At 39.8% G+C, this 25,727-nt stretch overlaps 1 protein-coding gene and 1 pseudogene across 1 annotated transcript in view; both read right to left on the reverse strand.

Moving 5' to 3' along the window:
* Positions 1-8,434: 8,434 nt before the first annotated feature.
* Trmt10a (tRNA methyltransferase 10A) overlaps positions 8,435-25,727 on the reverse strand; it is a 133,471-nt gene continuing 116,178 nt past the window's right edge. The window contains exon 8 of the mRNA XM_063260537.1: positions 8,435-8,661. Coding sequence (XP_063116607.1) covers positions 8,555-8,661 — 107 coding nt within the window. The 3' untranslated portion in view covers positions 8,435-8,554. The remainder of the gene's footprint in view (positions 8,662-25,727) is intronic.
* Positions 8,435-25,727, reverse strand: part of LOC100732559 (IST1 homolog) — a 31,409-nt pseudogene continuing 14,116 nt past the window's right edge.

The raw sequence follows: 25,727 nt of genomic DNA on the forward strand, positions 1-25,727 counted from the left end.
AGCCAGCATGGCAAGTTCATCCTGGAGACCAAGCAGCACATGCCTTCCCCTCTGGAGCCAGGAAGCAATGCTTGGTGTGAGGACCAGAGCTCTCTGCCAGGAGAACCAATGGCTGAAACAGCAACATGTGGGAGAACCCATAATGCCTCAACACCTCAACCACCTCAACACCTTTATGCCTGTCCTCCATGTCTCCATTTATGCTGGCAACATAAATGGAGATGAAACATGTACGCTCAGGTGAAACATGTACGTTCAGCAGCATGGTGATTCATTTCCGCTGGTGTTAAGTTGACCACCAGTTTTTAATCCATAACAGAGCCCAAAGTGTATGATAGAAGAAATATGGCTGACTCAATAAATGGTGCTGGGAAAACTGAGTATCTCCTTGCAGAAGATTGAAACTGGACCCATATCTATCACCATGTACTCAACTAAAGTCAAAATGGATCAAAAATCTAAACACTCAATAGAAACACCGTAGCTGGGCATGGTGATTCATGTCTACAATCCTAACACTTGGGAGGCTGCAGCAAGAGAACTGCTGTGAGTTCAAGGCCAGCTTAAACTACACAGTGAGACCCTATCTCAAAACACCAAAATAAAATAAAAACAGAAACCCTGAACCTTCTAGAATATAAAATAGGTAAAAGATTTGAAGTGATTGATGTAAGAAAGAATTTCCTAAACAGGATGGAATTGCACAAAAAATAACAGCAAGCAGCAGGCAGGCGAGAGCACAGTAGCCCCTTCTGTCTTGTGGTGTATGCAGACACCCTAATAGCACTCACACCCTTAATGCTAGCCAGAACTATGCCAAGCCAGTAGGTACACTGGTTTATTAATCATACACCCTTGACCCAGCCCCACACAATCTAAATCCAGTCACCTCGGAAAGGCTCCCTCCGTCCTGCTGCTGTGCTGCCTTCTGCCCACCATCAACAGTTTCTCTCTGTGATGCCTGTCTGCAATGTCATCCTGCCTTGGAGTCAGCCGATTAAGAACTGAAACTGCAAACTGTGAGCTAAAGAAATTCCTCCTCTGGACTGGGGATTTAGCTCAGCAGCATAAGCACCTGCCTTGCAAGCACATGGTCATGAGTTCGATCCCTGGTACTGCTAAAAGAAAAAAAGAAAGAAAAGAAATTCATCTTCCTTTAAATTTAGGTGTCAGATATTTTGTCTCACCAATGAGAAAAGTAACAAAGACATAGCCACAGTACTTCTCATAGGCATTTAGAACACTCTTTCTCACAGTCAGTCCTACCAAAAATTCATGAGCAAGGCCAGCAGTGCTATCTCAGGGGAGTCCTGAAGGCTGCACTGGACACCTACAATCTCTATTGATCTTTGACATAGTAACTCTAGCTATGCTGTGAAATGGTAACAGCACTTTCGCTAATGTATTCTCCTTTGATTTTTATAAAGCTATGTGAGATTGGTAAAGGAAAGTTTAGCTCTTCATTATTTTTTAAGTGAAAAAAACAGGCTCAGAGAGGTGGACTTGCTCAGTGCCACATAGTAAGCAATAGAAAATTTCCTTCTAACTCCCATATCTTTTCCATAATTCAGGACAGTTACTATGGACATTAGATTCAGTTCTTACTAATGTAATATTAAATTCCCAAACTGCCATTATTTAATATCAATAATTTCACAGAGTTTTTCTTGAGAGCAAAGTATTTGCAAGATTTAAAAACATAGAGTAAATCAGGTCACTGGGTAGAAAATTAAGTCCTGGGAGAACTGAAGACAAATTATCTCTATTTCATAATGTAAAATTGTTCCCAGACTCATTCTTGACTATGTCTAAAACTTGGGGAGGAACCACAACCTTAGTTCTAAAGCAGTGATCTAGATCTTAGTATATGTTTTTGCTGGGGAGTTCTACTGGGGATAAGCATCTTAGGCATCATATTTGTATTTTTCCTATATAACTTATTTGATTCATTCATTCAGTTATTTAATAAATATAATAATTGAAATTTTGTATAAATCACTTCTCAGACATACAACAAATGTGTTTCAAACTTGTCTTTAAAAAGTGGAATGCTACAATGATTTAAATGATCATTCTGGGTTGTGCTCTTTGTCATTTATGCTTTGTTTTCTTTTTTTGTTTTGTTTTGTACTGTTTTGTTTTGTTGGTACTGGGGATCAAACTTACAACCTCATGCTTGCCAAGCAGGTGCTTGTGCTACTGAGCTATATCCCTGTCTCCTCTTTGTCACTGTGAAAAATGCATGTTTGAGGTTCTTAAGTCTCCCGTTGTTAGGGCACCAGAGGAAGGAAAGCTTCAGGACCACCCTGCCAGGGTGGTGGACTCCTCCATCAGCTGCTCTCTCCTTGCTTCCTGTCTTTGTGTTCACAGTGATCGCCTTCTACTTGAGTGCCACACAAATGCTGCACTTGCTGCAGCAAAGGACTTTACCTGCCGGGACTCACGGTCTGGCTAATGGGTTGGGTAGAGCCCAGAGCTACTCTTCTGGTCACTGATCTCACCTTGCCCTTATCTGGTGCAATGCACCACATGACCTCGTTGTCTCCTACTCTGGTTTCCTACCCAACACCAAGGCTGGGGTCATGTTACAGCAACCCAGCCCAAAGGGCAAGGCTGTCATCTGGCTCCCAAGCCACATGATTTCTCCATCATCTTTCTCTTTCTTCCTGGATTTACCTTGCAGTAAGATGATAAAGAATATTTTAGCTGTCCTGAAAAGCAAAAATTCAAAGCTAATCTCAGCCTAGTCACCCTTTGTTGACAAATTAGGCTCTGGGCTCAGATCCAAATGAAGCCCAACAGCTCCCCTTTACCTTTGGCATCCGTGCTCTTTCCTAACCCCCAACCCTGCCAGAGACCATGGGGGAAAGTCAAGACAAACCTATTCTCGCCCCTCTTCTCTCCATCTTAGTCTTAGGACCAGAGGGACAAGCTTTCCCACTTGGCCTTCAGCACAGCCTCCTTCTATTATTGTGTCACAGGTGATGGCTGTCACTGGCAGATGGACAGGCATTTTCCATTGGCTTAAAGACCTGAGTCTTCTTGAGGATGTGAGAGAGAGGGGCAATAGGAATTTTTAAAAGTCTAAGTCTCTCACCTAAACCTTAGCTTTTAATTTCAGGAGGTGAAGCCTCACTGCAAAGTCCTATTTTAAATGTCAGGAAGGGAATAGAAACTATCTTGATCCAGATTTCTTTGGCCCCAGTCATAAGGATGTTTCACGTTAATTAAGAAGTAGATTTTAGGAGGAGTTAGTACCACAGAGAAGCAAACACTTCTCATCCAATGCTCTACCTATTGCTAGAAATCCAACTTCTTTCAAATTCCGTTTTTCCCCAGCCTGAAGGGCATACTGTGGAGTGGGAGCATCTGTTTCTCACCTGGACACTATGGAATCTGAGCTAAATCAGTGCTCGCTAACTGAAGGGTTCCACATGAAAATATATGAAGAACTTCTGGTCTCCACAAGGCATGCTCTCCCAGACATGCACTGCACTGCTGAAAACTCACATCCTCACATGTTCCCACTGCTGATGGAAGAGAAAAAAGAGTATTCATCATTCCACATGGCCATGTTCCAGGCAGAATGACACAACACATTTCTACTATGTTTCAAAGTCTCTGCCCTCAAAAAAACCAAAGTATAATCTTGTTTTCATGGATTAAACTCTACTTGGAACACAACAGAGTAACATGAAAGAGGCAAAAGTTCAAGAATAGTGCTTGCCCCACGCAGTCAAGGCTTTCCAGGTTGCTTTCTAATCACGTTATCACAGTTGAAACAATTAACCAATTCATAGCAGAGTGTGTTTTGGCATTTGTAAAATAATATTCTTAATTAACTAGAAAGTTCAATAAAGGTCTATCAGAAGGCCAATTTGTAAAACTTTTATGAGCAAATAAATCTATAGAATATGAAAATATAAGGAAGCAGAATTAAGCAAAAGAATATTATTTTTCTTTCTATCATAAACTTAAATTTTAACATTTGCTTTCAAGGGCTAGGGTTTAGCTCAACTGTGTAAGTGCCTGCTTGGCAAATGTGAGGTCCTGACTTCAGTCCCTGGTACCAAAAAAATTTGCTTTTAACTATTTATATTATAATCTGAGTCATGTAATTACTTAAATTTATGTCATTATTATAAGGATTCTATATAGAATATCATGAATTTTTGGTATTATGCTTTTTGCAAGTTTGAGAACTTTCTGCATGGCTTTTCTAACTTAAAACCTCTGCAGGAAAAATCAATACTTCACTGCTGTCCTATGGCACCGTGAAGTTTTTGATAACATTTCTAACAGGCTAAGATAATTTTGCCTAAACTTTTTACAGGTGATAAAACAAAGGTCCTCTGAGATTATGCAACGTTGTCAAGCCACATATTGCTGAATAAACATCTGGAATGGGAACTGCCTTTGCTGGTGTTCCTTACACACAAGGGTCTCCCTGCGGCTTTCTTAGTTCTCTAGTCTAGCTCAGCTTGGGTCAATATGATAGAAGAGTGACCTTGACTTCTGTACCACCACACAGCACAATCAACAGTCACTACCAAAAAATGGCATAAATATGTTATTTTCAGGATAGTTTTCCCACCTGCTTTTAAAAGCACTTTTCAGTTTTTATTTTTGTCAGCCCATGTTTCAGTACACAATAATTACCTTCCTTTTGTAGACTTAGTGTACATGCACAGCACATCTCAATTCCTTTTTATTCCCTTCTCCTCCTCTGCCACCCACATCCCTCCACCTCTTGGTCTCCTCCCTTTCCAAAAGATCTACCTCCCTTTCAAACAGATTGAAACTCTATAGCACCAAAAATAAATACTTTTCTTCCTCTTCTCATGTGTCCTCCTCCTCCTCCCCTCTTCTTCCTCCTCCTCCTCCTCCCCCTCCTCCCCTCCTCCTCCCTCTCTCCCCCTCCTTCTCCTCCTCCCCCTCCTCCTCCTCATCCTTCTTTCCTCTCTCCCCCTCCTCCTCCTCCTCCCCCTCCTCCCCTCCTCCTCCTCCTTTCCTTCCTCTCTCGCCCCTCCCCCTCCTCCCCTCCTCCTCCTCCTCCTTTCCTTCCTCTCTCCCCCCTCCTCCCCTCCTCCTCCTCCTCCTTTCCTTCCTCTCTCCCCCCTCCTCCCCTCCTCCTCCTCCTTTCCTTCCTCTCTCGCCCCTCCCCCTCCTCCCCTCCTCCTCCTCCTCCTTTCCTTCCTCTCTCCCCCCTCCTCCCCTCCTCCTCCTCCTCCTTTCCTTCCTCTCTCCCCCCTCCTCCCCTCCTCCTCCTTTCCTTCCTCTCTCGCCCCTCCCCCCCTCCTCCCCTCCTCCTCCTCCTCCTTTCCTTCCTCTCTCCCCCCTCCTCCCCTCCTCCTCCTCCTCCTTTCCTTCCTCTCTCCCCCCTCCTCCCCTCCTCCTCCTCCTTTCCTTCCTCTCTCGCCCCTCCCCCCTCCTCCCCTCCTCCTCCTCCTCCTTTCCTTCCTCTCTCCCCCCTCCTCCCCTCCTCCTCCTCCTTTCCTTCCTCTCTCGCCCCTCCCCCCTCCTCCCCTCCTCCTCCTCCTCCTTTCCTTCCTCTCTCCCCCCTCCTCCCCTCCTCCTCCTCCTTTCCTTCCTCTCTCGCCCCTCCCCCCTCCTCCCCTCCTCCTCCTCCTCTCCCCCCCCTCCCCTCCTCTTCCTCCTTTCCTTCCTCTCTCCCCCACCTCCTCCCCCTCCTCTCCCTCCTCCTCCTCCTTTCCTTCCTCTCTCCCCCTCCTCCTCCTCCTCCTTTCCTTCCTCTCTCCCCCTCCTCCTCCTCCTCCTCCCCCTCCTCCCCTCCTCCTCCTCCTTTCCCTCCTCTCTCCCCCCTCCTCCCCCCCCTCCTCCCCCCCCTCCTCCTTTCCTTCCTCTCTCCCCTCTCTCCACCCTTCAGACCTTCCCACTCTCAAAGTGAAGGGCTCTACTGACCACCGAGAAATCTGGCCATTACTGAACTGACTATGCAGGCTTTCCTTTGCCCACCACCACTATGCTACTATCCCCAGCCAACTCACTGCCCTCCTTTCTCCATCCAGTTTTTCCAGGGATGCAATATATTGGGTGAAAGAAGGCTGAAGAAAGAACCTGTCACCCTGAGTTGTCTAGTGAGCTAAGGAAAAGTGTAGCAAAAGTGGATTAATATAGAATGTGGGAAGAGTTCATGAGAAAGTCTAGGATCTGTATTATATTGTTCAACTAAGAGCAGCAGATGGCACAGACGTACCTTGCGTAGCAATGTGAAATGAGCTAGAAGCTGCATTCATAAGTTAGACATTTAATTTTGGTTACAAAGAACAATTTAAGACCATTCTATTCATCCTGTTTTTAAACTCAGTATCTGAATAGGTTTCACTTAAAGAAAAATATAAATGATGAAAAAAGTAAATGGGGCCTACAAAAGGATACTGCTGTGACCGGCGCAGCCCCCCAATGAGACAGGAGACGCTTCAGGTGGTAACAGGAACTGCCGCTTTATTGAGGCGGGTTCTGGCTTATATATCTGACTGTGGCCAATCACAAGCTGCCTATCTGAATGTGGCCAATCACAAGCTGCCACGGAGTAAACATCACTAGTTGCCGCGGATAAGTTTATTTGGAGAGGGACATAACGCATTGTGGAAGCTGACGTGGCTCTTGGTCCTGGACGGAGTATGTTGAGCGCCTGTGCCCGACATCTCCCCCTTTCTTTATAACTGACGCAGAGTCTCCAGGGGTCGGTGCCCCTCGTGAGGTGTCACGCTGCAGTCATGACAGTGCCTCACTACTCGTTGGTGCTCTTTTGGAGGGGGCGGGAGTATTGTTTTATGAGCCCAACCTGCATGCTCATCGACTTGGAGACCGGGGTGTCTCCTGGCCAAGGACGACACCCCCTGCGATGCTTTGCTCCACACCTGCGTCACAGCATGGCAAGCCATGCTGCTGGGCTTTGATCGGATTCCACGGCCAGCAATGCTTTTTGATAATTACTTTGTCCCTATTCCTTTGTCTGCGAATCCGACAGAGCAGAAGTAGACTGCCGAATGCGGCAAATGTAGTCATGGTAGCCAGAGCCCCTATTCCTGCCTATTTCTTTTATTGCGCACGAGCTGGATCACAGGAAACTCGTCTGGGTCCGCCATAACTGGAACCGGTGCGAACTGGGGTACCTGCATAACGACAGCTGAAAGTGTACTGTTATCCCAACATTGTAACATATAACAGGTTGCGGTGGAGCAATTTAAAAAAGTCATATTTGTGGTGTTTATGGTGGCCAGGGAGAATCCCCATGATATCTCCTGGGAGTATTCATCCAGGGTGTCACAGGCGGTAAACTGGAGGACCCTTGCCCAGATAGGGGTGTAGAAGGATCCCCGGGGCCTCCGAGCTAGCGCGCCCTTAATCACGGCAGGCTCGACTTGGGCCCCCTGCAAGATGCGGGTCGGGAGATAGAGCCGTAGGTCTTATATGGGGCGGCCCTGGGATCCCGTACTCGCTTTCATTGACCCATTTACTCTGAGAAATCCTGCGCTGCAGCTCATTTATGGCCTCAGAGTAGAGCCCTCTCGACTGCGTGTGTGTGACTTCCCCTCTTTCGGTGGTGTCTGCATCCGCCATTTTGTGTACTTCTTCTTCCTCCCCCTCATTATCTGACGAGTCCTCTGTTTCTGGGTTGGGTGCGGTCGCCTCGCCTGCGACACTGGGCTCACGAGATTGCTCGCGGGAGGATTCTGCCTGATGGTAACCAAGCGCCATGGTGCCAGCTCTTATATGGTCACGACAAGAGGCGTCTGCGAGGCAGCTCCTCACTACTGCCCAAAGGGGTCTGACTCCTGGCTCCAGGAGGCCATTTTCTGCTGCAAAGTCAAGATCTCTCCCTAATTTATCCCAGCTGGGGATGGTAACGGACCCCGTGGGACCAAACCAAGGTGCTACCTTATCGACCTGATCGAGGAAGTTTTGAATTTGTTTTTGTTTCATTTGTAATCCCTTTTCTCTCAGTAAGTCGCTTAAAGCGACTAACAGTGGCTGAGTAGCGGTGTTACCCATGTTAAGGAGAATTTCAAGAGTTTCTCTTTATTTCTTTTTGTTTCCTTTTTCCTTTTTTTTTTTTTGTAACAGGGACAGCTTAGTCCCCGCGCCCCTTTACGGCGCCCCCAAAACCGGCCTCTTTACGGCCCCAGAACTCTCTTTATGAGTTCCTCGACCCTTGCGACACGTCCGCCCAAGGTTGCCCAATAGCCCCCGCCATCCGGCCCGGCAGCACCCACTGCCTGTTGCGTAGCACCCGCTACCAACGTTGAGCAGTTTAACCTGTCAGCCCCTGCCCGCCGCATAGCCCCCGCTATTGGCGCTTGACGGTTTTACCTGTTATCGTCTCCATTCCATTGGAGAGAGGGTCTCGTTCCCCGTACGGGCCACCAGTTGACCGGCGCAGCCCCCCAATGAGACAGGAGACGCTTCAGGTGGTAACAGGAACTGCCACTTTATTGAGGCGGGTTCTGGCTTATAAATCTGACTGTGGCCAATCACAAGCTGCCTATCTGACTGTGGCCAATCACAAGCTGCCACGGAGTAAACATCACTAGTTGCCATGGAGAAGTTTATTTGGAGAGGGACATAACGCATTGCAGAAGCTGACGTGGCTCTTGGTCCTGGGCGGAGTATGTTGAGCGCCTGCGCCCGACACTGCTGTATAAGGGAATATAAAAAATATAAAACAAAATGCTTATGTAAGTAACAAATTATAATTTAAGAATCAATTGCTGCATTGGTATGTGACAACAGTAGCAATGGCATAAACATCAATAAAAGATACTCTGACCCATTAGGATGAGGTAAAGGTTGAGATCCAACTGATATGTGGGAAATGGGTGACTTAAATAAGCTGGAAATACAGCAGCTATAAAATCGTGAAAATGGAGCAGTGATGAATAGAACTGACATCCTTAACATTCAGTTAGCAAGCTAGAAGACAAACTGGAGATATGTACTTACCCAAAGAACCTAGAATCAGTTATTTAAAAGAAAAAGAGGCTAACACACAGGCCAGGAGAATGACCACAGCCCTCCACCCCGGCTCCACCCCTGCTGAGCCTTGCCTGCACCTGTGTGCCCCCCCCACCCTGCATGCAGGCTGAGGATGATCGCCATGCTCCACCCCAGCTCTGACCACCACCATGCTGCAGCACACTCCTCCCATGTGCTGACCCAGAAGACCACCACACCCATCCTGGCTCTGCCTGCTGCCCTCAGCTACCCTCCCCATCTCTTAGACCAAGCACTGCAGTGAATCTTTGGCTCCCACTCTCCCTCCCAGAATGTTGAACTTCAGGGGACTGGCAGTGCTGGTTTGATGGGAGACTTGGTGGCTCCTCACCCATACAGAGGACCCTAACAGGTTCCAGTCACAATGTCCCCAACAACTAGGTGGACATCAACCACACAGTAGGACCCTAAGAGTTACACTGCTGACAGTTGTGACTATTGGGACTGAATAAACAGACACTGGCCCAGAAGGTGAAAATGACAAAACAAAAAACCAAAATGCAATCTCAAACATCTAGTCCATCAGGTGCAAGAACAGTTGACAGCAAAATACAAGACTTTAAATCTCTGAAAAGAAAATCAGAAATCTCTGAAAAGACAGCAAATGAATTATACAAACAAATCCATGAGGCTATAAAGGAAATCAAATTAGAAAGTCTTATATAAAGAGAGAAATAACAACCTTAATAAATGATTTGTTCAACATAGCCAAGGAAGACATAGACAAAAAAAAAAAAATACAGGGGTATAGGAAATTGATTCAAACTTTGAATAAACAATGTAGAAAACAAGCATAATCAATGAAACAAATTCAAAGAAATATTCAACAAACAAAAAATTCTATTGAAAGCTGGAAAAACCATTTAAATGAAGCTGAGGATAGAATTTCAGACCTTGGGACAGGATCACAGATAGCAACCATGAAAGGGTAGAACTTCTAAAAACAACAAAGAAGCATGAAATGACAATCCAGCAGCTTCAAGATGATGCCAAGAGAAACAGTGTAAAACTAATAGGCATCAGTGAAGACGCAGGAAAAATTGTAAATGGTATAACTAAAATATTCACAGATGTAATGGCAGAAAATCTCCCAACATGAGGAAAGAATCTGACATACAAATAAGTGAGGCATACAGAATGCCAAACAGTCACAACCAACATAAATCTACACCCAGACATATAATAATTAAGATCCCAGACATACAGCACAAAAACAGAATGCTAAAATGTTAGACAAAAGACACAATTCACCTATCAAGGAAAGCCTATTAGAATCACAGCAGACTTTTCTGCACAAACCTTCAGGTTAAGATGAGCTTGAAGTGAAGTATTTCACGCCCTAAAAGAAAACAACTTTCAACCCAGACTGACGTACCCAGAAAAACTGTCTTTCAAATTTAATGGAGAAACAAGATACTTCCATGACAAAGAACAATTGAAGAATTTCATATCTATCAAATGAACTGTAGAAAGAGTATTGAAGGACATGCTAGAAAGAAATAAAGTAACCACAATCTCAAGAACAAGAACAGAAAGAAACCACCAAACTGGACAAGAAATAAGGGAGGAAATCAGGAAACCAACAACAGGAACACAACATGGCAAAGTCAAGCCAGCACATGTCAGTGATATCCATAAATGTAAATGGGCTCAATTCTCCTTATCAAAAGAAACAGGTTGATAGAATGGATCAAGAAACAGGATGCCACAATATGCTGTATACAACAAACACATCTGACTCAAAAAGAAACTCATACACTAAAAGTCCAAAGATGGAAAACAGTATTCCATGCAATAGAAACCCAGAAAAAAGCAGGGGTAGCTATTCTGTTTGAAGACAAAGTGAACTTCAAACTTAATAGGATTAAAAGAGTAAAAGAGATGAAGGTCACTACTTACTTGTAGGTGGAAAACTACAAGAGGAAGAACTAACAGTTACATATATATATACATGCTCCAAATATAGGAGCAATTGTATAAGACAAATACTAATGCACATGAAAAACCAAATACACAAGAACACAATTTTAATAGGAGACCTTAACACCCCACTGTCACAAAGAGACAGATCAACTAGACAAAAAGTCAGCAAAGAAATAACAGAGCCGAATCATACTTGTGAGCGAATGGACTTAGTGGATTTTTACAGAGTGTTCTACCCAACCACATCAGAATATACATTCTTCTAAGCTGCACATGGGACATTCTCCAAAATAGACCATCTATTAACTCATAAAACACTCTTAAGTAAATGCAAAGGGAGTGAAATTATCCCATGCATAATATCTATCCATAGTGCACTAAAATTGGAACTCAGTGGCCAAAAAAACCTGCAAAAATACATGTAAATTAACTAACAATCTTCTGAATGACCAATGGGTTACAGATGAAATTAAAGAAGTAAAACAATACCTATAATGCAACGAACATTTAGACACAGCATACCGTAACCTACAGGATACAATGAAAGCAGTCCTAACAGGGAAATATGTAGCAATAAATAGTCACATCAATAAAATGGAATGAGCACAAATAAATAATCTAATGCTACATTTCAAGGTCTAGAAAAGGAACAGAAAGGCAAATCCAAAGCTCATAGAAGACAGGAAATTGTAAGAACAGTAATTAATGCAACTGAAACAAACAAAAAATACAAAGAATTAATGAATCAAAGAGCTGGGTTTTTTGAGAGAATAAACAAAGTTGATAAACTTTTAGCCAACTATATCAAGAAAAGTAAAGAAAAAACTCAAGTCTATGCAATAAGGGCTGAAAAGAGGGAAATTACTACAGATGCCATGGAAATTCAAAAGATCGGGAATACTTACTTTGAAAATCTCTACTCACATAAGGTGGAAAACACCTTATGACACATTTCTAGAAACATATGAACTACCAAAGCTCAATCAAGAAGATATAACAATTTTTGAATAATGCAATATCAGCTACTGAAATTGAAAATGTCATTAAAAACTTAGCAACAAAGAAAAGCCCAGGTCCTGATGGATTTATGGCTGAATTCTATAAGAAATTTAGAGAAGAGTTAATGCCAATACTCCTTAAACTCTTCAATGAAATTGAAAGAGAATCAATCCTCCCTAAATCATTCTTGGAGGCAAGTATCACTCTGATAACAAAACCAGAGAAAGATCCAACCAAAAAGGAGAACTATAGACCAATCTCACTAATGAACATTGATGCAAAGATTCTCAATGAAATATTGGCAAATACAATGCAGCAAATCATCAAGAAAATTATACATCACAACCAAGTGGGATTTATTCCAGGAATGCAGAGATGGTTCAACATATGCAAATCAATAAATGTAATACACCACATCAACAGAGCCAAAAATAAAAATCACATGATCATCTCAATAGATACAGAAAAAGCTTTTGATAAAGTCCAACACCTGTTCATGATAAAAACCCTTCAGAAACTTGGAATAGACAGTTTGTACTTCAATTTCATAAAGGCCATTTATGACAAACCAACAGCCAACATTATACTAAATGGACAAAAACTGAAACCTTTCAGTCTAAAATCAGGACAAGGCAAGGATGTCTACTATCACTATTCCTATTCAATATAGTTCCAGAAGTATTGGTCAGAGCAAGAGGGAGAAATAAAAGGAATAAAAATAGGAAAAGAAGAAATCAAATTATCATTATCTTCAGACAACATGATACTCTACATAGAAGACCCCAAAAAACTCCATTAAAAGACTACTAGAGGTAATAAATTCACCAGCATAGCTGGATACAAAGTCAACACTCAAAAATCAATAGCATTCCTGTACACAAACAAAAGTTTTCATGAGAGAGAAATTATGGAAATATCACCTTTCACAGTAGCATCTAAAAAAAATGAGATACTTAGGAATCAACCGAACCAAAAACATAAAAGACCTATATGCTGAAAACTATACTACTCTAAAAAAGCAGCTTGAATAGGATATCAGAAAATGGAAGGATATTTCTTGCTCTTGGTAAGAAGAACCAACATTGTAAAAATGTCCATACTCCCAAAATTGTTATACAGATTCAATGTAATCCCAATCAAAATACCATTAACATACCTTACAGATCTAGAGAAAATATTCCTAAAATTCATTTGGAAACAGAAGAAACCTATAATAGCAAAGGTGATTCTGGGCAACAAAGGCAAGGCAGGAGGCATCTCAGTTCCTGTCTTGAAACTATACTACAAAGCCACAATAATAAAATCAGCATAGTACTGGCAATGAAACAGACCTGAGGATCAATGGAACAGATTAGAAGATGCAAGGACAACTACAAAGACACTCAGCTGCTACCTTATATTTGACAAAGGGGATAAACATGTTCCCTGGAAAAAAGCCTCTTTAATAAATGATGTTGGAAAAATTGGCTTTCCACATGCCAGAGACTGAAAATAGACCCATGCCTATCACCATACACTAAAGTCAAAATGGATCCAGGATCCAACTATTAAAACAGAAACACTAAATCTATTGGAGGACAAGATAGATAGAAAAATCTTGGAGATATAGGGGTAGGCAGAGAATTCATGAATAAAATGCAAGCTGCATGGAAAATGCTTCAAAGAATCAACAACTGGGATCTCATATTACTAAAAAGTTTTTGCACTTCAAATGAAATCACCAACAAAGTGAAAATAAAACCCACAGAATGGGAAAGAATTTTAGCCAACAATCCCTCAGACAAAGGAATTATATCCAGAACATATAAAGAATTGAACATCAAGCCCCCAAATTCAAAGACCCTCTCCAAAAATGGGCATTGGAAATGAACATACAGTTCTCAGATGAAGATATACAAATGGCAAATAAATAAATACATGAAGAAATGTTCAACATCACTCGTCATTCAAGAATTGCAAATTAAAACAGAATTGAGATTTCATTTCATTCTGGAAAGAATGCCACCATCAAGAAAATAACTGCTACCAAATGTTGGTGAGGATGCGGGGAAAAAGGAACACTTTTCCGTTGTTTGTGAGAGTGCAAACTGATGCAATGACTGTGGAAATCAGTACGGAAATTCCTCAAAAAACTAGGATTGGAGGTTCTGTTCAGTCCAGCTATTCCCCTCCTGCATAATTTCCCAGAAAAACTGAAAATGTCATGTCACAGAGTTGTATGTGCACCCATGTTCATATCATCACAATTTGTGAGAGCTAAATCTTGGAAACAACCAAAATTCCCATCAACCACAGAGTGGATGAAAAAAATGTGATATTTTCGTACAATGGAATACTACTCAGCTATAAAACAGCATGATCTGGAGACCTTTAGAGGTAAATGGAGGCAACTTGAGAATATCCTCATTAGTGAAATAAACAAGACTCACATTAGTAAATATCATATTGTTTCTCTAGTGTAAAAAATAATAAGAACTGACCGAATAATGGGGTCCAAAAAGTATAATAGATATTGTAAAAGTGAAAGGGAAGGAAAGTGCTCTAAAGAATATAATGGTATGTATAGTGTGTAAAATACATGACCATATTACTGAACTTCTGTTGGATCATTGAACAGAAGGGTTTGCACCTTCAATGTTTGAGTGTCTAGCTACTTTTTAGGCTTTGATTTTGTGACTTTGGAAACTATTTTTAAGATGACAATGTGTAAAGACAGACAATTCTTTTTTCTTTTTAAGGAAACAAGGGACAACGTTGATAACCATTGTTGATAAACTTGTACTCTGTTCTACACCATGTGCTACGTCTATCCTTGGTATTGACTGACAGCTTTGTTTTGCCATATTTGACTGTATTCTTCCCCCCCACCCAAAGAAAGTAATAAGCACTAAGGAGTAATAAAATCCAAGATGTGTAAATTTTGTTGTAAAAAAGAGAGGGAAAAAAAAAAAAGAAAAGGAGCTCTAACGGATATAACAGCAAGTGTGTTTGGGGGTGTTAAATAGCTGACTTTATCAATGTTTTTGGAACATTGAACACAGCTGTTTGCAGTCTCCCTGTTTGAATGTCCACCTTGTGTTCTTTGATACTGTGATTTGAGGAACTATTTTCAAGAAAATAGTGTGTAATCTACTAGCAGGTAATTTCTTACTGTTATGGTTTTTTGTTTTGTTTTGTTTTGTTTTGTTTTGTAGTTCTATATTGCGTGTACCCTTACGCCGCTTTGGTTTGTTTTGTGTTTTTCTCTTTTTCCTCTTAAATTAAAAAAAAAAAAAAAAAAAAGATGACAATGTGTAATGTATCAACTAGCAATCTTGTGATGTTAATTTTTTTGAATTCTGTATTGTTCTACCTTTTTTGTTTTTCTATTTTTTAAATTTTCTTTCCTTCCTTTGAAAAAAAGATAACAACCAATATAATAACCATTGTTAAATTTCTTTCATCCTGTTTTGAAAACCTATATTGTTATTGGTTTGGGTTTGTTGTTGTTGTTTATCTCTTTTGCTTTTTGTTTTTATTTTCTGACTTCTTTTTTCTTTTTAAAATTAAAAAAGAAAGAAAAAAGATAAGAGAAAGAAGCACTTGTGCAAACAACAAAGCATTCAAAAGAAATAGAATATCTGATGAAAGCTTTAGTCCTTCACGTAATATTTTGAGCACCTATTATGTTTTATTATGGAGACATCAAGCAAACAAATCAAGATCTTTTCATAAATATCAGAGTATATTTCAAGGCAAAGAAGAATGAAACCTGGCAAAGGATTGTTTTTGCATTGTTAAAAGGAGAGCTGCATAGTCAACAAATTTCACACAAGTGCAATTAGTGCAATTAGTGTAAATGTTACATTACAGAGAAAATCAAGGATATGAACAATGGGAAAGTGGAAGTGCTAATCTGATTACAGGAGAGAAACATACACATCGGGTACCATCCAGGAGAATGCTTTTCCTCTGTGTCTCCAAACAGTTGGCTTGAGCCATTGCTATTCAGTAAGGTCTACAACCCTGGGCTTCACTCGGCAGCTGATCCTGCACCCTTGAGTCAGGAGTGTGTCCTGACAAGACCCAGAGGTGGACCATGTGATCATGACTTGCTCATGATTAGACGTACGCTTCTTATGTAGTGATGATTTGGGCTAACAGAGTCACTGAGGGAAAATCATATATGTTATATATCCTACCCACCCAGACTACCCTCGTTTTTGAACATTCCTGAAAGACTTATAAAATGTGTAGTTACTAGGTTATAAACAAAATTCCTATGAGGTTCCCAAGACTAGAAATTACATTAGTCATACCGTCAGAAAACTAGACTAATGTTCAGCTAATTACACAGATTTAAACCAACCAGTCAACCTATAAATAAACAAAACTTTAGCTACTATCTCAAAGAAGAAATTAAAAACTGCGAGATAGCTATATAACAGCTCATATTCATAAAGTTTTAATTATTTAATAAGAAAAATTGTGATTTAGATACTTAAGCAAGTAGGGAAAAGTGTAACAGCTTCACAGAAAAGGAGAGACTGAGATACACAAGCCTGGTGACAGAACTGGTTGAGTCAGGTTTTTCATTTATGTAACTAATAAATCATAGTCAGTCGATAGCTGTAGCATTGTTACTGTGTTTCACTTTCACACCGGCATAGAGGAGAGTTGCTATTCAGTTAATATTGCACTGCACCTCAAATGAGAATTCCTAGCTGCCAAAACACAGACCCAAAATTAAAAGTGTTTACTTGCTAACTAGGGGGGCATAGAAAATTTTTATTTACTTATCTTTGAACCCCCATTTGGAAACCTGATGATCTTTCAGGAAGAAAAGGGAGGAGACAGTTCTGTTCCATTTTATTGCTTTCCAAAGGCAGGGACATTGATCTAGCATGACATTTAATATTCCTCCACCCTGATTTAGGGTACAAAGAGCAAATTTATTGTTATATTTTATGGACAAATAAAAGTCAAGTATGTGTGATTTTCTAAACAAAGATAACTTTGAAGAGATGTGTGAATACTACAAATTTAATTTAAGTGCTGTGGTTATTCAATATTTTCCGGGAGAAGTACCCACCTTTAGCATATTTTGTTTAATAACAGAGAATAGAAAACACCCACCACATTTGTTCTCTTAAACAAATGAAACTATTATACAGTTATTCCAGAGGATAAAGTGAAAGACGGCAAACACAGGAGCCAGGTCTCACAGGCTTTAGCAGAGAGAGTCTCTGCGTGGCGTGCTGTGCCCTGGACAGGAGGTGGAGGTTGGTAGCTGTGGCCTGTATCATTAAATATGAGAAATCCTAAGTGGAGTGGAAAAAGATGAAACAAAGAGGGATATGCTTTCTTACATTACCAAATTCAGTTCAGCCAACACATACTGGTTCACACACAAAAATATCAAGAGGTGCCTTCTACTGTCAAAGAAAATAAATGTCAGAAGGTTATGTAGCGAAAATCGGAGAAATCATGTAGAAAGAGTAATTAGAGAAGAAAACAACTATGATAGGAAAATGTCCATGGAGGAAATGACATTTAAGCCAGACTTTATGTATTTTGATGAGAGAACATAAGAATTCAAAGTGGAGAAATACCTTTCCAAAAAGGACAGTACAGGGCATGCTTTGGCTGGAGATAGTGTGTGAAAAAGGTTCTAATCTGCAGAAGTATTTTTAAAGCAAGATCTAATTACAGGTCACTTTTAAAGGTTGCCTGCATTTCAGCGATGTTTACTCTTACCACCTGTATTAACATAAGATCGGAAGCCATAGCTAGATCCACCATGTACAAAAAAGAAAACAAGGCATCCAAATAGAAGTAAAATTGTGCCTCTTTGCAGATGATGTGCTTCCCTATGTAGAGAATCCTAAAGATTCCATCAAAAAAATTGTCAGAACTAGTGAACAAATCTGTAAAATATCACCATCCAAATATCAATTGTTTCTGTATATTAGCTGCAACCTATTTGAAAAAGAAATTTTAAAAATCCCATTTACAGTGCATCAAAAAGAATAAAGTATTTAGGAATAAATTTAACCAAAGGAAAGAAAGATCTCTATGCTGAAAACTATAAAACATAGATGAAAGAAACTGGAAAAGACTTAAGTAAATGACCAGATATCCTGTGTTTATTGATTTAAATAATATTGTTAAAATATCCACACAATTCTAAATTATCTACAGAAAAAAATCCATATCAAAATTTCAACATAATTTTTCAGAAAAATAGAAAGTACAATCCTAGAATTCATTTGGAACAAGAAATCTTGATTAGCCAGACTATTGAAAAGTAAGAATAAAGTTGGAGGTGTCACACTTCATGATTGCAAAATATATTACAAAACTAGTTGTTAGATGCTGGGACTGGGAGGATTCAACAAGAGGCCAACTAGCCAGCCCTTCTGGCAAGCCGTGCAAACCACAGAGGACAGGCTGAGTTGACCGCAGGTACAAAAAGTAACTAAATGCTTGCATTGCCTGCTGATTTTGTAGGCCTGGGACCAGTGGTCTGAGCATTTCTTAGGAAGATGATAGTATGCGATATAGGAAATATGGGGGATTTCCTTCTATCTTGTCTTTGAAATCCAATATTGTTCTCACTGTTTTGCTTTATTCTGATTGTTTTTGCTTTATTCAGTATTCTGTTTGATTGGTTTTTATTCCGTTTTTGTTTTGTTTTAATTTTGCCATACCTGATGGACAACTATTGTGAAGATAACAAAGTACACTATGGTAGCTATTGCTGTTTTCCTAATATCCTGCCTTGAAGTTTTGTACCAATTTTGCTGTTTTGTTTTGATTGGCTTTGTTCTGTTTTGTTTTGCTGGATTTTATGATCTAAAAAAAAAAAAAACCTAGTTAAAATAGTGTGTTACTAGCGTGAAATAAATGAAACAAAACAGAGAGCTCTAATCATCCACAGATTTCAATAAATATGCTTAGAATATGTCACAGGAAAGCAACAGCCCTTAAGCAATAACCTAAGGGAAAGTCCCTATGTGGCTCACACTGTGTACAAAAATCAACTCAAAATAGATTCAGCATGTAAGCATAAAATCTAAAACTGTATTCTTCTAGAATAAAACAATAGGGAGGATATCTCCATAAAATTGATCTGGACAATGCTTTTTTAGATATGCCCACCAAATTATATATATACAACAACAGCAAACTTAGAAAAATAAGACTGGATCAAACTAAAAGACTCATGCTCAACAAAGGAAGCAATCAATAGACTGAGGAGACAATTTATAGAATGAGAAAAAATATTTACAAATCATAATCTGAGAAAGGATTAATATCCAAAATATATAGGGAACTGAGAAAAAAACAAATTATCTCAAAAAATAAGTAAAAGACTTGAATAGACATTTTCCAAAGAAGACATACAAATGGCCAACAAGTATATAAAAAATGCACACCATACTAATAATCAAGAAATACAAACCAAAACCACAGTGAGCTATCACCTACAACTATCAGAATGTCTACTACCAAGCAGACAAACAATACCAAAATACCAATACCAGAGAAAGGGATATACATATATGGATATACTTTTGCTTGGAATGTAAATTATTCAGCCACTATGGAAAACAGTTGAAGTTTCCTCAATTAAGAATAGAACTGCTATATCAACAAGCAGTCTCAACTCAGATTTATCCAAAGAAAATGAAATGAGTTCATAGACGCAATATTTGCCCTCTGTGTTCACTGCAGCTCTGTTCAGAACAGCCAAGACGTGGAGTGCTGCCCTTGTGACTACACAGATGAACCTGGAAGATGCCACTCCAAGGGAGATGGAACTCTCTCACATGGGAAATTGCAAATCAAAGTCATGGATGCACAGAGTAGAAGGGTGATTTCCAGAGCTGGGTGTGGGGTAGGCAAATGGGGCGATGTTGCTAAGTCCGAAGGTTAAACAATCATCTGGAGATGATTGTACAGTGTGCTATGAACAGTTAACACTGCTGTCCTGTATATTTGAAACTTGCTAGGACAGTAGATCTCAAAGTATTCCCCTCACACTCTCAAAGTTTTAGAGAGTGTGTATTTCTTTTTACAAAGGAAAAAGACATTAAAAGTTTTCAGTATTAAAGAGAAAAGATTGATTTTACGTTTTATAAAACATGGCTGAAATCTTCTGCAAGCATGAGATTGTGAAGTGCCCCTGTTAAGGAGGTGGCTCTTGCAGAGGCCTCAGTTGAAATCTCTCTCCTACATGCAGGAAAAGCACTTAGAATGAGATCAAGAAGTCAAAATAGAATCAAACTGAAAAAGAGCAGAAAGCATTCAAAACCTAATTAACATCCACACGTGTTATCAGGGAGGTCTGGGCAGCAACATTTCTCTATTTCTGTCTACATGAAAGAAGTGTGGGCAGGGGAGCTGAAAGACAAAGGGACTTAGCTGAGCACCTACCAGGGTCCAGTATGGTGGCAAGTACTTAATATCATCATGGGCACTTGACAAACACCATGTCAGTGGACCTTGACAACACTGCTTCATACGAAGTCATGTTGTTCTCTCCTTCCCACCAACAATCAGGTTGATTAAGTCACATTCCTAAAGTGGTCTCAACTGGTCTGACTAAAAGGTTACTATCATGCTACAACTACTGAGGCTCTCTCTACAGGGAAGCCCATAGCTCACATCAGCAGTGTTCCCCCAGAGCGTTTGCTAGAAGCTTGGTAACCTGATCCTGGTGTCTCTGGGGGGAGGAGAAGCCTAGGAGGAGACAGGTCACCCAAAGCATGAGAGAGTAGGACACTGGCTCCATCCTTTCTCTGCTTCTGGCCGTCATGAGGTAAGCAGGTTACATGGCTGCCACGCGCTGCTGCTCTGAAGCACTGCATCGCCAACAGCACCAAAGACAACAAGGCCAAAGGACCACAAACTGAAACTGTTAGAACTTGGAGCCAAATAAATCTTCTTTGAATTGTCTCAGGTATTCTGTCACAGTGATAGAAGGTTGAGTAACACGGAGAGACCTTTTTTTTTTTTCCTATTTGTAGCAAAAGGTCTAAGAGATGGTCAGGAAGAAGTAATAAATTACCAGTTGACACTAATTTCCTGTGAGCATTAGTTTCTAGGCAATGCTAATTTTCTTCCTCAATAATCAAATACAGTGTTAGTTTTCCCATTGTAAACACAGATGAGGGCTTCTCACAGTTTGGAAGCTATAGAGTCCAAGATCAAGGACAAAGACTCTGCTTCTGGCAAAGACTCTCTTGCTAGCTTCGAGCCATGGTAAGAAAAGCAAACAAGTCCTTGAGTGACCTCTCTTATAAGCACATCCTTCATGGTCAGGGCCAAATCCGTATGCCCTCACTTAACCGTAATTATATACCAAATATTGTCACACTGAGGGCTAGAAGTTCAACAAATGAATGGTGCAGTTTGGGAGACAAGGAGTACCAATCTATAGCACTGCCTGTATGAAAATTCAAAAATGTGTTATCTATTGAGTTTATTATTCAACAAAGAAGCAAAACACCTATTACTTAATGGGGAAATAATATCTAAGAAGAACATAAATATTGTTTGTGAAAGTTGTCTAATTACAAGAAATCCCAGAAAAATCAACGACCCCAAAAGAATGTGCACACTGCATACAAACTCCAAAGAAATGTGTGCCACTGAAGATAATTCTCTGATAATGTCAGTGAGCTATTTCTGAGAAGGGAAATGTTTGAAGCAGATATTTTCCTTGAACTATTCTATTGAGAATAGAATTTATGATCACGGCTCAAATTTTCCTTTGTTGATATAACATTAACTTTTTGGAAAACAGTACATATTATTCTCGTTGAAATACTCTAAAACACTGATGATGATAGCAAAAATAAAATCAACAACCCAAGATAATTATGAATAACTTCTTGATGAATTGTCTGTCAGAAATTTTGTGTGAATAATCTTGTGGGATTTATACTGGTTAGTGCTTTTAAAATCCACATACATCAGTTCTCAGAATAGTTCCATGCCCATAAATGTTCATATATATAACACCTTATTTTTTTTATTCTATTGTACTTTAATTTGCTATGAAGATTTTATTATAATGCTATGCCATACATCTTGAGCAATGTATAACACTATTTTTTGGTCCCAATCACAATTAAAATCTTTAAATTCAATTGGCTAATTTTCATTTTCTTAATTATAGAGGTTAATCTGTATGTAGTTATTTGCTCATTTGTTTTCATTGCACGTAACTTTAGTTCATGTTCATCACCACATTTTTCTTTGAAATTCTTTTTCTGATAGTCAAGAAATCATTGCAAAAGACATGTTTACTACATTTAATTTTCACCATTTTTCCAAGTTGTCATTGGCAATTAAGATTTTAAATGGTCTTTTACTCATCATTAAATGTACTTTCTACTTCTAATGGTATACATTTTTGGATGTATTCTTAATCTCTATTCTGGTTTTTATTTTGATTTATGAAAAATATGATGGGGTATTACAATAAAAATTGAATTGTTTTCCCTTCTTGGCATTGATTAAAATGTCAATTTTATCATATATTAAATTCTTCTGTATATTTGGATCTACTTACAGACTTCCTAAATTTGTTTCCCTAAGCAATCTCTCTCTTACTGTAAAGGGTAGTTTTATTTTTAATTTTGTTCTCGTTTTTCACTAGTATATTGAATTTTAATTTTATATTGACTCTGCATCAGTAATCTTTTAAGATTAAATTATTTTAACCTTAATTATATTTTAATAATATTAGATTTTCTATATATATGGCATGGGGAATAATAAAAACATTATCCTTTCATTTCTACTTCCTAAATATTTTATTTCTGGTTGTTGTCTTCTTAGGCTGTGCAGTACATCCAGTAAATGATAAAGTTGTATTTATTCAAATATCTTTGTCTTAGAGTCCAGCTCAATGATTAATATTAAGTATAATATTCATGGAAGATTGACATGTGCATGTTTTATTAGAACAGGGAGTTCCTTTTGAATCATATTACATTCTGTTTAGTTTTTATCATGATTGGAATTTGAATTTTATCATATGTTCTTGGTGTCAATGAGAAAGCTATATGGCTTTCTCTCTTTTTTGTTAATTTTTCAAATGTTAAACCAATTTGTCTCCCAGGTTATAAAGCTACTTATTCATAATATATTATTTATCTACTTTGGTGAGCAAAATTGGTTGTAAGTTTATGTATGTGTGCATGTAAGTTATTTTTATCAGATTTTGGTATTCTTACAATTCACATGGACTCGTAACATGAATAAGAGATAACCCATCTTTTTTTTTTCTCTTGAAGAGTTTGTAACAAATTGGTGTGATTTATTTCTTAAATATTCCAAAGAATTCACTGGTAGTGCTTTTGGAACATCCTTATTTGTTTGTTAATTAGTTTGTTTTTGTAACCGTGATTTATGGATTCAGTTTGAGATGCATGCGGCGATCTTGGCAGTTCTAACTGCCATGACTGCCCCAAAGGGACTCTAATTCATTTCCTTGCATACTTTCCCAGCAAACTAATAAATGAATGAAACCATTAGAGAGATGTGTGGAGCATTAAAACTGGACACTGATGTTAGGAATGTGCCTTGCATCTGGTATTATCTTAAAACAACCCAGATACATTCCATAAGAAGTTACTTTTGTCCTGTCCTGTATGTTCCCTCCTTCTGATCCAAATTACAGAGAACCAGCTGATCTGGCTGCTGCCCAGGGGCACGCACTCTGGATTCAACCACCTCTAAAAAATCCCCACCTATGACCACATGAGGCTTTTAGGGGACATCTAGACACAAGCCATAACATTCTGCTCCTGGATCCCCAAATACCACGTACATTATTTTACACAAAAACAATTTAGTCCATCTCTAAGAATTGCCAAAGTCTGAACAGTTTCATCATTGCTGAAAATTCCAAGTTCCAAGTCTCCTCTGACATTTAGGGCAAATGCTTAGTTGCGAGGCCCTGTACAAATGAAAAGAAAGTTTAATACTTTCAACATACAATGGCACAAGACAGACATTTCCATTCCAAAAGTTACAAATGGGAATACAAAGGAACCAACACAAATCCAAAATCAATCAGGGCAAACATTAAGTTCTATAGTTCTATGTGCCACATCACCAGCAATCTGTGGCTCTGTGAACTCCAAAGGACTGAGGTGGCTCCATCCCTACGGCACTGTAGATAATTGTAGCTCCCACTATTTCTCTGTTGGGCTGGCTGTGGTCTCTACTTGTAGTTTACCCAGATGATCCAGCTTTCTGACTTCTCCAACCTTCTGGGGTCTCCACTACATCTATGACTTCGTGTTCACAGCGGCATGTACTGCCCTCTCAGGCCTAGTCTTCCAAGCCTTCTTCTGAAATCTGAGTGGATGCCTTCTTCACCCCACAACTCTTGCATTCTACATGCATGTAAAACCAGCACTACATAGATGATACCAAGACCTGCCATCAGTTGAAGCTATAGCTAGGTTTTCTTCTCTCTTGGCTATAGGAAGAGAGTGCCTATGAACTAAATCCAAAGGGACAACATCACTAGGTTGCCACCATTCTGGAACATGGTGCTCTGGGGATTGCTTCTCAAAGCAAAATCTTTTACTCTTGCAATTTTGAAGCTGAAAAGGGTAGAGTCCTGCTGCTTCTTGTGACATCTTCAGGCTATCTTTTCTACTCTCCTGTTCTTTCTCAGAAATCAAGATCTCCTCTGCTCTATCTTTGCAGTTACTGGAGCTGTCTTTCTGGCCAAACTCACAATGTTTCAAATCATTCTGCTGGGCTCTTTGCTCTTGATTCTCAACACAAATCTGGCTAAAAACCCCTAGTAGTAGTCATGCCATCACCTCAACATTAGACATCCTTAAAATTTCCTGTGCAAGATTAATTAGTCTGCTGTCCCTAATCTCAGTCTCAGGCAAAGTCTCTGGACATGAGCAAAATGTAGACAAACTTTCTGCCAAGGTATAATGTACCCTGTCTGGAGTTCTGCTGCTGATGTAGTTCTTCTTCCCAGCAGAAACTACCTGAGCTTGGTCTTTACCAGTAGGATTTCTATTAGCCTTTCAGTCTTCTGAGCTACAACCAGAACTTTCCATCAGATACAGCCTAAAGTGTTCCAGGTCTACTTTTTTGGATAGCATCTCCAAACCTTTTGAAACTTCCTACAAGTTGGCCCCAAAGGCACCTGAACCACATGGTCAGGTACAGTCATAGCAATGATCCCATGTCTCTGTTACCAAATTCTGCCTTAGTTACTTTTCTATCATTGATAAGACAAAATACTTAACCCTCAAAGTTAAAGGTAGAAAGATTTACTTAACTCACAGTTTATAGAGATTTTAATCTATCATCAGTTGACTCCAAACCAGAGTGGTTTTGCAGAGGAAATAGTTCATGCTGGGTGGAAGGTAGCAGAGCAGTAAGGAAGAAGACAGCATCTCTCGTCCCTTACATTGTATCCAGGCTACCAGGATTACGGCAGGGCCAAACCAGTGTACTGCTTTAGTAATCACACACCCTTCAACCCAGCCTCTCACACTCTAGCTTCAGCCATCTCTGAAAAAGCCCCACCTATGGCCACATGAAGCTTTGGGAGGACTCCCAGGTCCAAATTATAACAGTAGTTGCCATTTTAAGTGTGTGTCCTTAAAATTGTAGTGAGTTGAACAAATTGTATCTTCACTTGATAAGGTTGCCTGAGAAACAGGAGGTGGCTGATTCCAGAGAGGGAGAAAAGAAGCAGAAGGAGAACACCAAATCACTTTACACATCTCAGAGGTGCTCAAACCAGTGTTTGC

Source organism: Cavia porcellus, unplaced genomic scaffold (assembly GCF_034190915.1).
Source record: "Cavia porcellus strain 051 isolate PalLab524CR breed Dunkin Hartley unplaced genomic scaffold, mCavPor4.1 scaffold_14, whole genome shotgun sequence".
NCBI lineage: Eukaryota > Metazoa > Chordata > Mammalia > Rodentia > Caviidae > Cavia > Cavia porcellus.